General features: G+C 50.2%; 6 protein-coding genes across 6 annotated transcripts; 4 read left to right on the forward strand and 2 right to left on the reverse strand.

The window, feature by feature from the left end:
- Nucleotides 1-521: 521 nt before the first annotated feature.
- On the forward strand, nucleotides 522-1453 carry N7481_009441 (putative C2H2 transcription factor; the record flags this gene model as incomplete). The annotated part of the gene is made up of 2 exons (XM_057268660.1): nucleotides 522-808; nucleotides 871-1453. The coding sequence occupies 2 exons, from the start codon at nucleotides 522-524 to the stop codon at nucleotides 1451-1453; spliced, it is 870 nt and encodes a 289-aa protein (XP_057119337.1).
- Nucleotides 1454-3970: 2517 nt separating this feature from the next.
- Nucleotides 3971-5005, forward strand: N7481_009442 (dual specificity protein phosphatase family protein; the record flags this gene model as incomplete). Its single annotated transcript, XM_057268661.1, has 1 exon — nucleotides 3971-5005. One exon carries the CDS (start codon nucleotides 3971-3973, stop codon nucleotides 5003-5005), a length of 1035 nt encoding a protein of 344 aa, XP_057119338.1.
- A 955-nt stretch (nucleotides 5006-5960) lies between these two features.
- Nucleotides 5961-7882, forward strand: N7481_009443 (uncharacterized protein; the record flags this gene model as incomplete). The annotated part of the gene is made up of 2 exons (XM_057268662.1): nucleotides 5961-6437; nucleotides 6515-7882. 2 exons carry the CDS (start codon nucleotides 5961-5963, stop codon nucleotides 7880-7882), a joined length of 1845 nt encoding a protein of 614 aa, XP_057119339.1.
- Nucleotides 7883-8516: 634 nt separating this feature from the next.
- Nucleotides 8517-11338, forward strand: N7481_009444 (putative SNF2 family helicase/ATPase PasG; the record flags this gene model as incomplete). Its single annotated transcript, XM_057268663.1, has 4 exons — nucleotides 8517-8753; nucleotides 8821-9633; nucleotides 9690-10440; nucleotides 10494-11338. 4 exons carry the CDS (start codon nucleotides 8517-8519, stop codon nucleotides 11336-11338), a joined length of 2646 nt encoding a protein of 881 aa, XP_057119340.1.
- A 687-nt stretch (nucleotides 11339-12025) lies between these two features.
- end3 (cytoskeletal adaptor protein SagA) lies at nucleotides 12026-13393 on the reverse strand (the record flags this gene model as incomplete). The annotated part of the gene is made up of 3 exons (XM_057268664.1): nucleotides 12026-12762; nucleotides 12830-13064; nucleotides 13154-13393. 3 exons carry the CDS (start codon nucleotides 13391-13393, stop codon nucleotides 12026-12028), a joined length of 1212 nt encoding a protein of 403 aa, XP_057119341.1.
- Nucleotides 13394-13623: 230 nt separating this feature from the next.
- N7481_009446 (sodium-independent anion transporter) lies at nucleotides 13624-14173 on the reverse strand (the record flags this gene model as incomplete). Its single annotated transcript, XM_057268665.1, has 2 exons — nucleotides 13624-14090; nucleotides 14143-14173. 2 exons carry the CDS (start codon nucleotides 14171-14173, stop codon nucleotides 13624-13626), a joined length of 498 nt encoding a protein of 165 aa, XP_057119342.1.
- Between the last annotated feature and the right edge of the window lie 275 nt (nucleotides 14174-14448).

The raw sequence follows: 14448 nt of genomic DNA on the forward strand, positions 1-14448 counted from the left end.
ATGAGGGAGATGGGTGGGGGAATAAAAAGGAACAACACATCCCACCTGCGCGTAGATCTGAGATTTTCAAGTTTAGCTCCTAGTTCAGACTGAAGAATCTGCTTGTGCATATTACCTTGGCCCTACCCTACATACATTCTCAGCTTTATCGGCAACTCCGCGCCACATCAGAAGCGCGCCACCTTCCGCCACAGCGGATCCACCCCTGCAAGCGGTCAACCCAGGCATAAAAGGTATAAATAGGGCATTAAGGCACCCCTTTCTTGCTACCTGAAAAATTTGGCACTTCCATCACTCTCCAAACTAGCTCCCCCATCAAGATCCCCGTTCTATCGCCTTCTTTATTTGAACCCATTCCCCTCTCCGATCTAAGGGTTTTACTTCGCCGATCCTATCTGACGACTTCGATCCTTTCCATTCTCTCTGTGATTTCTCCTGAGTCATCGGTTGACGCGTCTTGCCGGTATTCATCACTTTATCTACTCCCCCTCCGATCTGAGTGTGGAGTCCGCGATTTGGATATGGGAATAGACGGCTCTGACTACCCTAGTCCGCGAAGTGAAGCTCCGCACAGTGCGACTACTGCCTCGGTCCTTGCCTCGGCCCACGCTCAAGAAGGCCTGTCCTCAATTGCCAGAATGAACGAACAACCCCCCACTTCTATTGCCGGATACGTCGAAGGGACGCGCCCTCGCCTCTCCGTCCGACGCGCTCGTGATCCCCCCAAGAACTCAGAAGGCCAGATCTTCTGCGACCATATTGATTGTCAGGAGGCGCCTCCGACATTCCGTCGTCCTTGCGAATGGAAGTAAGTACAATGACAAATCCCCTCTCTCCTCGCGACCGTACATTCGCTAACCCCGACACCAGCAAACATATGGATAAACATGATCGCCCTTACAAATGCTTTGAACCCGGCTGTGACAAGATTCAAGGCTTCACCTACTCCGGCGGCCTCCTTCGCCACCAGCGTGAAGTCCACAAAAAGAACACCGACGCCAAGAAGCCATTGATGTGCCCGTACGGCGATTGTAACCGCAGCACTGGGAATGGATTCACACGCCAGGAGAATCTTCGAGAACATCTCCGCCGCCGCCACATGCACACTGACGATGGACCCGCCATCATGCTTGAGAGCCCATGGGACCGTGCCAATGAGCTTGAAGGAATCAGGTCCAACTCCCTCCCGGCTGCCGGTGTTAAGCGCAGGCATGAATCTCCCAATGGAGACCTGCCGGAAACCGACGAAGCCAGTCTCGATCTACACAATGAGGTGAAGCGACTGCGCCGCGAAAATCAAGAAAAGGATCAACGCCTCCTGGACCTTGAGCGCATCGTGCTTAGCCTGCAACAGACACTCGCCCAGCCCCCCGCCCCCGCGCCCGAGCCCGAGTCTCAAACACTCTCACAGGCGATTTCTCCCGTTCCCCAGGCTGCCGCTCCACAGGTTTAGTTCTGGTGGCAGTGCTGTCTCCCCTTAATGTGTTTTCCTTATTCTTTTTTTTTTCTTTTTCAGTCGCATTCCGTGGGCGTTCACCGAAGCAAGAAAATATTTTTCTTGGATACTTGCTTCTTCCCCCTTTATTTTTGCGCCTCCATTCCCTGCATCTGGGCTCGTCTGCGAGGGCTTGCATTTGATTCTACCAGCAAGTCGATATGGCACTATGGCGTTTTATTTGAGCTTGATCCCAGTTTTTCCAGTGGAGGTTGCTAGTTTTGGGTGGCCTCATACTATACCCCGGTGTACCATTCAGTGTTTTGCTTTATGATATGATTTTCAATTCTCAACACCTCTTTTCTCATCTATTTACCGAGCGAGGTCTTTGAACGACCTTTCTGTTCACTATAATATCCCATCTCTCAATGAAACCCCGTCGTATATTGGACAATTAGCTCTTGATCGATTTCAATCTCCTCTCCACACTCCACTCTCCAAATGATACATTATCTAGTTGATAAATTAAACTTGGTCTCCCACCTCAGAAATTTCTGTCAATTTTTTTTCTATACTTTGGACGACTCGTATCGTATACTTCGAGCATCATCAGGCAAAATCAGGCTCACCAGAACGCCCCGGCCCCGCTAAAGAACATGTGGAATCCAGGCAGCCAACTTCAGGCATCCGGCCCCCATTCTTAGGTCCGTACATATAACGGACCCATCTATCTCCGACCGCCGCCCGGGCACCTAGCCCCTACGACTAGCATCTAGCCTTCCTCCCGGATTTTGCCTCATAGCTAGTCTCCAATCCCACGAGGCTACTACCCGGCAACCTCGGAATACGAATGACTCACGAACGGTAGCCGGTGGCCCTCGCTGACAAACTCGAGTCATCTTGACGGGGCCAAGGCGCGGCATCTTCGCGGGTTTAATGAGATGTCCGCCTGTCCGCCTGTCCGCCTGTCCGCCTGTCATCGTGAGGGAAACCTTGAGCGGAGATGGGGCGTTGGGGTCGGGGCCAAAGCTCGAGCTCAAGCTAGAGCTCAAGCTAAGATTATGATGCCTTGCGATGACGAGTGGTGTATATTCCGAATACGGTAAACGCCTCGGTGCTGGATTTGGTCTCCGCTTGTGCTCGGACGGTTGGTGATCGGGTCATCGTAAAAGATGACTGTGGCAGGATGAGTCGAGGCTCTGTTTTCACTTGGTGAACGAGGCTCTGCACAGCCGGATTTTGATTTGGAATGAGTATGCTATCCGTGCTACTCCGGGCAGTCAGGCGGTACTAGTATCTGGGAGGGGCGTTTACTTCGCTCCGGCTTTGTGCTACTGGAGTCATTTGGAATAATTTAATCATATTATTCGGGTCGTACCTACTAGGGTATCACTTCTGTTTATCCTGATCTTGGGCTGGGGCTCGACGGGCAGCTATTTGTGCTCTAAGCCCTAGGGATGATATACAGACGCATAAATTACTACCATCTAAACTGGTTGTTGAGTATAAGACATCGTAATACATATCCGCGATATACTTCCACATCGCAGGGCTTAATTTGATTCACTGAAATAGTCGTTCATTTCCACGCAGGGTAGCCAGCGCTTTGATCCTATCAATACACCACCTGCAGGTGATTCAATACTACTACTAGTATTTTCGCGCTAATAAATTACACGGCAGACCTCGGGAGCTTGCACACCACTGGCAGTAAGGGCTTGAATGGCCTTTATACTAGTAGTACCAAGTCCTGAGGTCTACTACCTTAGGTGACCACTGGCAAGTGGTAAGATGGTCCACGCTGCAACAACAGCCCCGGACTCGGAGGTAGTAGTAGATACTAGTACTTACTAATGAGGACTCAAGTTTTACCCTTGCATACTACTACAAACTTGAATAAGTCTAGAGGCAAAGCTCTCTTACAGTGCTGCCTGCGTTCATTTTGTAGTTGTAGTCGAATTCCTCTCTCTCCCCAGTCCTATGAGGCTGAAAACCCGTAGTTAGTGAGGATCCAAAATTGTCCCTCACCACCTTAACCTCATCACTCATCATTGGTGTCAAGCTCCCAAGGGATATAAAGCAATTTCAATTAAAACACTCATTCGAAGGCGAGGAAAATAATGATACCACCATAGATTTCAGATGCTGGACTTGGAGTGGATCATGGATGACGCCGAGATCTACGTGACTTAGTAAGCTCCGACCTAAATCCAACCTCTACTCGCTGCCCGCCAAGGCCTTCCTTCGCACTGTCATCGAGGACTCATCGACCAGGGTTAAGAAAGGAGTGTATTGCTAGACTCTGTGTAGAAGCTCCCGATCGAGCCTTAGGCAGCACAACCGCGCCAAATTCGGCAGGCAATGGCACGGTGCTTTGACGGATCGCTCCTTCTTCGTTTCACTCTATAGAGACCGTGCACGTGAGCCTCTCTCAGTACCTTCACTATCTTCACTATCTTCTATTCTTTCTCTGCCCCAGTCTGCTTCTTTCTCTGATCTTCCTTCCACGGCAATTTCCACGGCAATTCTCTCGACATGCCTGTATCCAACGAGATGCCCATGTCCATGAGTGGGCAGGCGCATTATGTTCGCACTCAAGATTATAACACTTCGCCAAAGTTTGCCGGGCCAAATACATCAACCGGCACATTCGGTTTGACAGCGGCAATTGACTTCGATGAGGATGATGGCACTGATGTCGTTGTGGTTGACCCCAAACTCTTCGATCCCAGCACTCACCATTTTGCGGAAGGTGATTTTATCTGTTCTGGATTCTTCTCTCTCGCTAAACTTGATGGATTCACGCGTCGCTTCAAGTTCTCACAGTGGAGCTATGACATGCGCCGCGAGGCTCAATTCATATTTCCTTTTCTGGCCCTTGGCCCTTCTTCCTGCTTGCGCGATCGGGAATCCCTCCAAGAACATGGATTCACACTTCTCCTCGCCATTCGGAATACTCATTCCGCCCACGCACGGCTTGTCTCTGGCGACAAGGCCGCAGCAGAACTTGGCATCCTGGCCGATACCATTGATGTCCTTGACAATCAAGAGCTCATATCCACGTTTCCGAGGGCGATCCGCCGCATAAACGACCATCTCGCGGGCGCGGACGTGCCTTCAACCGCGATTCCAAGCCTAAGAGATGACCCGTCTCGAATGCGGAAAGTTCTCGTCTTCTGCGAGTCTGGAAATGAACGATCCGCTAGCGTCGTGATTGCGTACATTATGGCCATGCTCAACATGGACACAGTGCCTGCAACACGGATGCTACAACAGCGGCGCTTTTGCATCTCGATTGATGATGCTATGACCCGAATTCTCCTTTCTTTTGAGTCCATCCTTGCTGCCAAGCGCGATGTCGAAAGATCCCGACGCGCGAATATCCAAACAGGGGCCGCGACCCTCGCTCCTCCACCTATACCCCCTATCATGCTTGCGAAGAAGCGGAGTTTCGCAGATCGACAATTTGAAGATACCCAAAAGGCTGGTTATGAGATGGATATTGACGATGATGTTGGCTCACTCTTGGATCGCAAACCGATGGCACCTTTCCAGGACCGTGTGGCCTAGATATTTACCGCATTACTGTCTCCCTATAGAGGCTCGGAGTCACAACGGACCTGATTTTATATGTTGTCTGGTGGAAATCGTCTTAGAACCTTCTTCGGCCCTCGCATCTGGATACTAAACCGGAAAATGGAGTCAGTTTCTTTCTTTCGGTTTTTGTTATTCAAAGGTCTTTTACTTCAACACATTTTGGCTAGTATTTGTCCGTTTGCTCTTTACGGAAATACCCAGCTCGATTTTCTTGTTTCTTTTTACTACGTATCCCGGTCCTGATTTATGAACTATTTCCTGAGAAGTAGATGTGCATCCGCAGCCCATCCTGAATTACAGTTGAATACCGACTGACTACTTTACGTACAAACTCAGAGTAGCCGAATCTCTCAGAAATTTAACTCTGTTATTTTCCAGACATTTAAAATCAATTGTTTTCTCAAACCTGGTTGTTTTGACCTGTCTCGAGGGCCGGGTTAAGGCCAGACTAGGTACCCGTCACTGCCAACACGGCCTCACTCGACCCGCGTCACTTCTGCTCAGTCTTTCTGTTGTCATCTCTCCTCACATCTCTCTTCTCTCAAGTCAACTTACTCTGAGTCCCTGTAGCCTGTATTATTTCTCCCTACAGGGACCTTGTGACATTTAAAAAGAGCTCACATTCGCATCTTTTTTCGGCATCTCATCATTTTCCGAACTTGCTTCATCGCATTATCTTTCCCTTTCCGCATACTACTGCCAAATCCTCCCCTCCGCTCCCCTCTCACTCTTGTACAAGCCCACTCGGTGTATTTCTGCCTTGTTCAAGGAAGCTGTGCTTTTTCAGGGGCCGCCAGAAGACATCGGACTGTCATTACTGACTTTTTGTCAGTTTCAACCCCCGCCACAGCAAGAGTGTCCCACTGCATCAGGGTGTAGCATTCACATTTCTGGAGGCCTTCTCTCTCTAATACATGCTTTGCCTACCATGAACAGTGACAGGCAACTGCGTTGCACCATACGTGCCCCAGCGAGGTATGGTGAATGCGCGACCGAGACACCAACTTCGGCCCTATTAATGTCAATGCATTTGGCACGAGGGCAATCGTTATCGGCCGATCCAACAAATCCAGTGTCAGAAAGCCTACATCCATCGCTTCGCAGGGTCAAGATCACACGCAAACCGGAAATAATCGAATTCGATCCCACATTGGCCCCTGCGGATTTCCCTGAGCCGTGGCCCAAAAGGCAAAAGATCTCCCAGAGCAGACCCGAGGAAGGCCAGTACTCATCCGGTATTGACTGGTCTATGAGCAACTGTGAGTCCAACCTCATTCACAGAAGCAATATGGCCGAAATTGGTGCAATTGAGGGACAAACAAAAGCAATTGATGTGGCCGACAACCTGAGCATTTCTGACAGCGACGGTGAGCCTCTAGATGATCAAGAAGCCCTTGGACGGAAAGTAAGTTAAACATCCGTCTTCCTCAAAACCCTTAGGTCGCCGACGCATTGCTGCGGATGCTGACTTTGTTTGAATAGATTGTCAATCCAACCTGGAGCGACCTCAATCCAGCCATACAACTGCAAATCATCTCTGGCCTCCTCAAGCACTACAACTGGGAGAATTCCTGCATAAAACTCGGCCTGGGCAAAGAAGATCGGAGCAAACTGTCACATTATCTGAACACGCGGGACCAGCAAATTTCTCGGGAGGATCGAGCCCTGGCCGCCATGCGGGAAAAGCAACTGGCCCATCTTATGAACATGGATCAAAGCATTCTGAAGCAAAGCCCTGTGCCCCATCAGTTCGTTCTTAACAGAATCTCTCGGGACTTCCAAAATTCGCTTACTGCGATGGCTAAACCAGAACTCGAATTCTGCCGAGCTGATGATATACTGGCAGCTAGGCAGTTCCTCCGCAACCATTATCTCAATGAGAACCTTGCCGGCCAGTGGGATAGCCCTCTTGTCCAACTAGCCGCTATTCCCCGTACCGAAAATCACGGCACACGAGAGATTTTCCAATGGAAGGAGGATTGGACCATACCGGCATGCAGCTTCATCAACCCCCAGGGACCGATTCGAGACTGTGCACCCGGCCCCTCGTTTGATGAGATACCCTCTTCTGCCGAAAACATGTATTTCAAGAGCGGCTCCTACTGCACAATAAACCCTCGAGATACCTTTAAGGGCGATTGTTACCCGTTTGCGTCTTGGAAAGAGCATACTCCATTCTACCTGCGCGATGAATTTCAGGACGCACGTGAAAAAGTTCGGGAGCATGTTCGAAGGGAGATGTCATCGCCTTTAGATGGTTCCGAATTTACTCGAATACGAGTTGGGCCAAGGCAAGAAGCACGACTGTCGCTTGGCTTCCGTGATCGGACATTGTACAACCCCCTTGACCTGTCGTTCAAGAGAAGAGTGAATTTGGCGGGAGCAAAAGAGATCCAGAAGGCTCACTTCTATCAGCCCCATGTACCATTGCCTGGTAAAGAGGACGAAACCCCATCTAAGCCACCGAAAGGAACGCACAAGTCTGCTCATGTGTCCTATGAACCGGTAACGCGTTCTCTGGGTGGGTGTTGGTCTTTCAATGAAGTCCATCCCTCTGTGTCACAGTCCCGATACAAACGACAGATCGAAGAGGCCAGACTGGAGTCAGAGCAACAGAAAATGAGAAACCTAGCCTGGCTAATGGAATACGAGACTTCGGGGACATATGGTTCTCCAAGCACTCCCCAGGGGTTCATAGACGAGATATTGTATGGCGGTTCCCAGGATGTTTTATCTGCCGAATTCATGCATAACCTCCCCGGTCTGGACGAGACCTTTTTTGGGTCCTATCCCCCCTGTCGAAACCGACTGGATGGTGCCCTACTTACCGAGCGGTTACTTTCCCAATGACACGATTCTCAATCCATACGCGGGGCAGGATCAGATGCTGGTCGGATGGAACGCAGGGTTTGATTGAAATCGTGAGAACAGCAGTATGTATGAGGAGAAGCATATTCCGACGATGTGGGAAGGGCCGATAAATTTCGAAGTCATTTATGCCGAAAAGTCGAAACTGCAGTTGTGAGAAGAATTCATGTACTGATACTGTTTGAGTTATTCTAGTTGTATGAATTAAAAGTTATCAGATACTAAAGACTTTCATTCATACCATACCATAGCGGGTTACCTTAAATGACGTTGTTATCGCATCGCTGATCTAAAGTGGCTGGTCTGTGCGCCAACGCGAAAATCCGCGTCGCACACGCGCCAAGCACCCCTTCAGTGCCGCCGAGATCGAGGCTCTCTACTTGCGATTTTGCCGAAAGACTCGAAGACACTCAAGCCTTTCAATCGCGTGTTATCACCAAACCTGCAAGACCTCTATTTCATATCCTTGGAGTTTGTCCACTCGTCGAACCGGTGAAATCCTGATTTGGACAAGAATTCTCATCCCTGGGAATGACGTCCTACCACACCTTCAACCTATGATCTCTTGAGAGCACTGTATCCTTAACCTCCAGCTCTTTCAAAAATCACAGCAGCAATGGCGACGACCGGATCTCCGACCGCCACCCCGACTGATTCCCGTGCTGGCACCATGCAGCCAGAGTCTACCTTGCCTTCGTCCCCAATGACCGAACTCACAAATGGAGAGACGAAACCTGTTTCAGACAGCGAGGGAACTGGTGGACAGGATCAATCGACAGAGAAGAAGGATGAAGATATCGAAGGCATGGATACCAAGGCTAAGGGCCTGATGCACTTGTTGCAGAGTAGCTCGGTAAGCCGCCGAAGGGCTATCCAGCATGACCACTTGCCACCAGTATCTAACCGAGTGTTTTGTAAAGTTATTTGTCGCACTTATGTCGGAGAAGATGAAAAAGCAGCAAGAAGAGGCTCGACAGCGAGCTACGAAACGCCAGCAATCTGCCGCCGACGAGAAAGACAAGCCTGCAGCGGCACCCGCAACCACAAATACCAATCGACGCGGCACAAGAAATCGAAAGTCAGGAGCTGCAGTTTCAGAAGAGGCTCCAACAGCGAACGATGCACCCTCACAGAAGAAAGGCCGCACAACAAGGAAGAGTGGTGGTGGCACTATCTCGAACTACTTTAAAAAGGCCGAGGTGGAGGTCAAGGAAGACAATCCCACCGTGCAGGAGGTGCTGGAGAATGCAGCTGATGAATACGAGTCAAAGCCCACTGCCATCGGCGAGCAAGAACTCGTTGCGACCCAACAACCGGCGCTGATCACGGGTGGCAAGATGCGCACATATCAGCTAGAGGGCCTTGAGTGGCTGAAGACCCTATGGATGAACGGTCTCTCCGGTATTCTGGCCGACGAAATGGGACTGGGAAAGACAATCCAAGCCATCTCAATGATTGCTTTCCTGAAGGAGAATAATGTCTCCGGGCCCTTCTTGATCGCTGCCCCGCTCAGCACAGTGAGTAACTGGGTAGATGAGTTCAAGAGGTGGTGTCCGAAGATCAAGACGGTCCTATATCATGGATCCAAAGCCGAGCGAGAAGCACTCCGCACCAAGCATATGAAAATGCGCAACCAAGGAGATATGGACTTCCCCGTTATTTGCACCTCTTATGAGATTTGTATGAATGATCGTAAATTCCTCGGGCAGTACCAATGGAGGTACATCGTTGTGGTATGGTTTGACTCTTAAAATTTACAGGCTGCCAAAGTTGCTAATTGGAGATATAGGACGAGGGGCATCGCCTGAAAAATATGAATTGCCGTCTTATCAAAGAGCTTATGGCCTATCGATCTGCCAACCGCCTATTGATTACGGGAACGCCGCTGCAGAATAATATCTCTGAGCTTTGGTCACTATTGCACTTCCTCCTACCGGAAGTCTTTGATGATTTAAATAGCTTCGAAAGCTGGTTCGACTTTTCATCCGTACTCGATGATAGCGGCAAAGCAGAGCTCCTCGAACGCCGGAAGCGCAATCTTGTGACAACAATGCATTCAATTTTGAAGCCTTTCCTTCTGCGGCGAGTCAAGACAGATGTCGAAACCGATCTGCCAAAGAAGCGCGAGTACATTTTGTACGCTCCTCTTACATCCGAGCAAAAAGAACTTTACAGAGAGATCCTCAGTGGCACAGGCCGACAGTACCTTGAAACAAAGGCTCTGGAGCGTTTGACAGCCAAGAACCCAACTCTCTCCCGCTCGTCAAGCCGAAAGCGACGGCGGGAAAGCAGCGAGTCCGAAACACCCAACAAGAGTATCCGATCAAGTGGAGCTTCCACTCCTAGCGCGAGTGCCAGTGTCAGCACCAGCTCTAGTCGCCGTCGCCGCGGTCCTCAAAGTTACAAAGAAATGGGCGACCGGGAGTTCGATGCGAAGCTGCGTATGCTTGACAAGGGAATCGAAGTCGAGGAAGAGGAAGCTGAACCAAGTGATACCGAGCTCGAGGAGATTGAAAGAGCTGAGACAATTAAGCTCGCTAGTGCGTATAGCCCCATCTCAAATGACTAGTATTGAAACTGACAATTCCCACAGAAAAGGAAATTGCCCAGAAAAAGATGCAAAACCCTGTCCTGCAGGCCCGTTTGGCTTGCAATTCCCCGCACAATTTCTACTGGCCTTGGACAGATGAAACGTCCGATGTCGACGAGTCTCTCGTGTCGGCTTCCGGGAAGATGCTTCTCTTGGACCGACTTGTCCCCCATCTCTTGAAGAGGGGACACAAGATCCTAATATTTTCTCAATTCAAGACCCAGCTGAGTATCATTGAAGAATGGTCTACCCAACTCCGGTCTTGGCCATGCTGTCGCATTGATGGAGCCATGGCTCAATCCGAACGCCAAGCCCAAATTAAATTATTTAACACAGACAATAGCCACAAAATCTTCCTCCTCAGCACCCGCGCCGGTGGACAAGGTATCAACCTGACTGCTGCCGACACGGTGATTCTCTTCGATTCAGACTGGAACCCGCAACAAGATCTGCAAGCCCAGGACCGCGCCCACCGCATCGGTCAAAAGAAGCCCGTGATCGTGTACCGACTCGCGACAAAAGGAACGGTAGAACAAACTCTACTTGAAAAGGCAGACTCCAAGCGCCGGCTCGAGCGACTTGTGATTCAAAAGGGCAAGTTTCGCTCATTGCTGGACACGAGTGCCAATGCCCAAGAGCTCGAAGACTTGCGCCAGGCTCTTGGAGAAGATGAATTCGAGCGCTTCGAGCTTAATGATCAGTCGATTCTTTCGGATGAAGAACTCGCTATCTTGACAGATCGGAGCGAAGAGGCTTATTCCCGTGCTGAGAAGGGTCTTGATAAGACTGGTCATGCCTTTGTGGCTGTGGAGACAAAGCGTGGTGGTGAAGAGTCTCTGATGTCTTGAGTCTTGCGGCTGTAATGTGAAGTGTTTTACTCGACCTTGTTGGTCTTATGGTTTGGCGTTGATCCTAGATCTGGGAGGATAATTATTCTTGTCCTTTTGCTTTTTGTTGTTGATTGTTTAGGCGATCTCATAGGCTCTGCTTGCCTTGAATCTAGAAGCAATGCAATCTTGTACAATATCCTAAGAAGTCTTTCTTTAAATATCCACTGGCAATGAACATTTGTTCTAGCGAGCTCGAACCTCGTCGCTTGCATTTTTTGGCGGTGCGTCCACCTCATCCTTTTTTTGTTTTTGTTTTTGTTTTTTTGTTTTTTATAACATTCATCATTCCCAACAAGCCATAATATTGGATCTTTCCCTTCTACAATCTGACAGGGTCTACTTACGTCTGACTCGGGGGGTCGGATGTTGCCGGTATATTTTAACGCAGGGTCCTAATTTTGGGTTCATGTACGAATCTACTGAAGATTTTCTTGTTTGCCTGAAATTATAAGAGGCTTGTTGTTCTACTATTACTTAACTAATGTAGTCTTCGCTCGCCAGGTGAAACAATAATCCATTCAGCGCCTGTAGCTCCTTGCCAGCAATGTGGCTGTAAACGAAAGGAGACGAAAGATGCAGCCTATACAACCCAGATCAAGATACCCGCACGAAGAAAATGGCCTCAGGCTATTAGCCTTGGGGCACTTATCGACGAGATCTCTCTTCTTCGACCTGCTGACGAAGATCGGCAAGAACTCCTTTGCGCTGAGCCAAGTGGCTTTTCAGCCCGTCGACCTGCTCCCCAACAGTCTTGACATCTTCCCTTGATCGCTCTAGGTGTTGCCCATCTTGCGACCGTCCAACACCCTCACGCAATTCCCGGAGCTCCCGCTCCTTATATTCCAGCAGCTGGAGAGCTTCCTTCTTGATCAAAACCCAGTTGGGCCGGCCATCGTTTCGGGGTTGATCGCGTCTATTGTCAGAGGATTGACTGGCAGACTGAAGCTTTGATTCAATCTCAGCCAGCTCCCGGCGCAACCGGACCTTCTCCCACTCCTCATCCTGGACGGTTTCGCTGAAATCCGTACCCTTCGGCTGGTATGAACCCTTGCCGCCCACTCCCAGTCGGCTGAGATATGAGTCTCCAAACTTGGCCTTGCGACCACTTGTTGTCTCGACATTGCCTTCCGTGCCCCAACGTTGGGCTGGCGCGTTGTCAACCTGGTAGTCGATCTGGTTGTTCTCAAACGAGGCGCGGAGGGATGCGGGGATGGCACGTGGGATTCGGAACCCCTCGTGTCGGTAGTTTAGGATGTGCAAGAAGGCAAGGGTGGCGTCTTTGTTAATGGCGGGCGCGACGGAGGGGTTAACGAGGTTCCATGCGGAGCGGATATCGGTGTCTGGGACTTCGAGGGAGTCATATAGGGGTTGTAGGGATTCGACTGTAGTACCGCAAGTTTTAGCGTTAGCGAGTGTGATCACCATGTACCGGGTAAGTTGTCTACTGACACGTAGTTTGGCCACGGGGGTTGCGATTGGCGCTATAGATTTCCTCGTATTTGGCCTTGTCGGCCGGCTTCATGTACCACTCGAAGCCATCCTTGAGGCCCAGGCTGTCATCCTCATCCTCTATCCGTTCGAATTGCTCGGGGCGGCCGCTCAATGCTCGTGTCGCGTGTACAAGGTGTGATTTTGACTCCGGCACAAGCCAGTCTGGCAGAACGGCGGGGACTTCTTGTAGTTCCTGTTCGAGGCAATGCCATGTCAACACTTGAGGGTTCTCAGACGGGTGGGCGGGGTGGTAGAGGAGGGGGAGGGGCAGGGGATACGCACGCCATTGACGAGGTCGAATACCAGGCGCATTGCGACACAGAATTCCTCGAAATCAAGCTCTCCATCACCGTCCACATCTGCGATATCCCAGACCTTCTCGAGCTGGTCATCACGCAGGCGACTGTTGCGCAGCACGGAGGCAGCCTGGGAGCTATTCAGGTGGGCCTGACCATTCGAAAGCGATGCGAAGATTTCCCAATATCGCTCAATCTCATATTGCTCGATCTTTTTGGCGGACATGATGGCTGCTGAGGAGTTGAAGGTGGAGCGACTTGGGGGGTTCCATCATTGGGGGGGAAGTCGGACTTCCGCTGTTTACGGGGCCGAGCCCGATTAGCTAATTCTGATCCAGCGTCATCGCAGGCTGCCAACTACAGCTACAGCTACATTTACATCTACATCTACATTTACATGACTATAGTGGATTCCTTCATTCAATATTAGGCTATAGGCCACGTGCTGAAGCACATTCAAGATATCTGAATATCTGATGCGCAATTTGACTCCGGTGACGAGTCATTCTTAGCCACATCAGTGCTACTCTCCTCCGACGCATGGGTGTTATATAGTGCCGTCTGCAGAACGTCAAAAACAATGTAGCCTTGATCTCTAGGGCTACTATCATTCTTCGAAGATACGAAGCTCTTCTCGGCCCTTTGGAATCGCTCCCTCACTCGTTCATTCAGCCCCACAAAGACCAGTTCAGCATCCGCGCCGGCCCACTCCTTGAGCATGGATCTGGTATCTGCCAGAGCCTGCATTCCACTTGTGTCGATGTGGGTGACGCGCGTCATATCGATGATCACTGTCCGTACATGGGGAAGGAAGCTTTCCTCGTTATTCGTTGTGCGTGCTTTCTTGCGCAAATCTTCAATGCGTCTAGCTTTGGTATCATTCCAGAGTCTGTTCGTGGATTTTTCCGCATTTTGGTAATCCTCTGTGGTCCCTGAAGGAGTTTCGTGCGCCCGGAAGTGTAGGAATAGATATACTCGGTGAATTGGCGTGCGATGCGGGCAGCATTGGGATAAAGGACTGAATCACAGAGAGCAAATACAACCGTATCTTCGGGCAGCTGTGCAGGTAACGTGCTATACGTCGAAGCTGGGTAGAGCTGGGGATAATTGCCGCTTGTCACCATGTCCACTTGGGCGAATGCTAGCTGGAAAAGAACGTAGACGATTATATACCCGACTGCGCAGGCAATGCCAATCTCAACGTCCACGAAGACTTCTATTTATTCATGTCTATTCTCAAATTACCCCCCGAACTTCTGATACAGATTGGGAAAGCTTTAG

Source organism: Penicillium waksmanii, assembly GCF_028829765.1.
Source record: "Penicillium waksmanii strain IBT 27052 chromosome Unknown utg000008l:1.0-5622682.0:1.0-5626561.0, whole genome shotgun sequence".
NCBI classification, from domain to species: domain Eukaryota; kingdom Fungi; phylum Ascomycota; class Eurotiomycetes; order Eurotiales; family Aspergillaceae; genus Penicillium; species Penicillium waksmanii.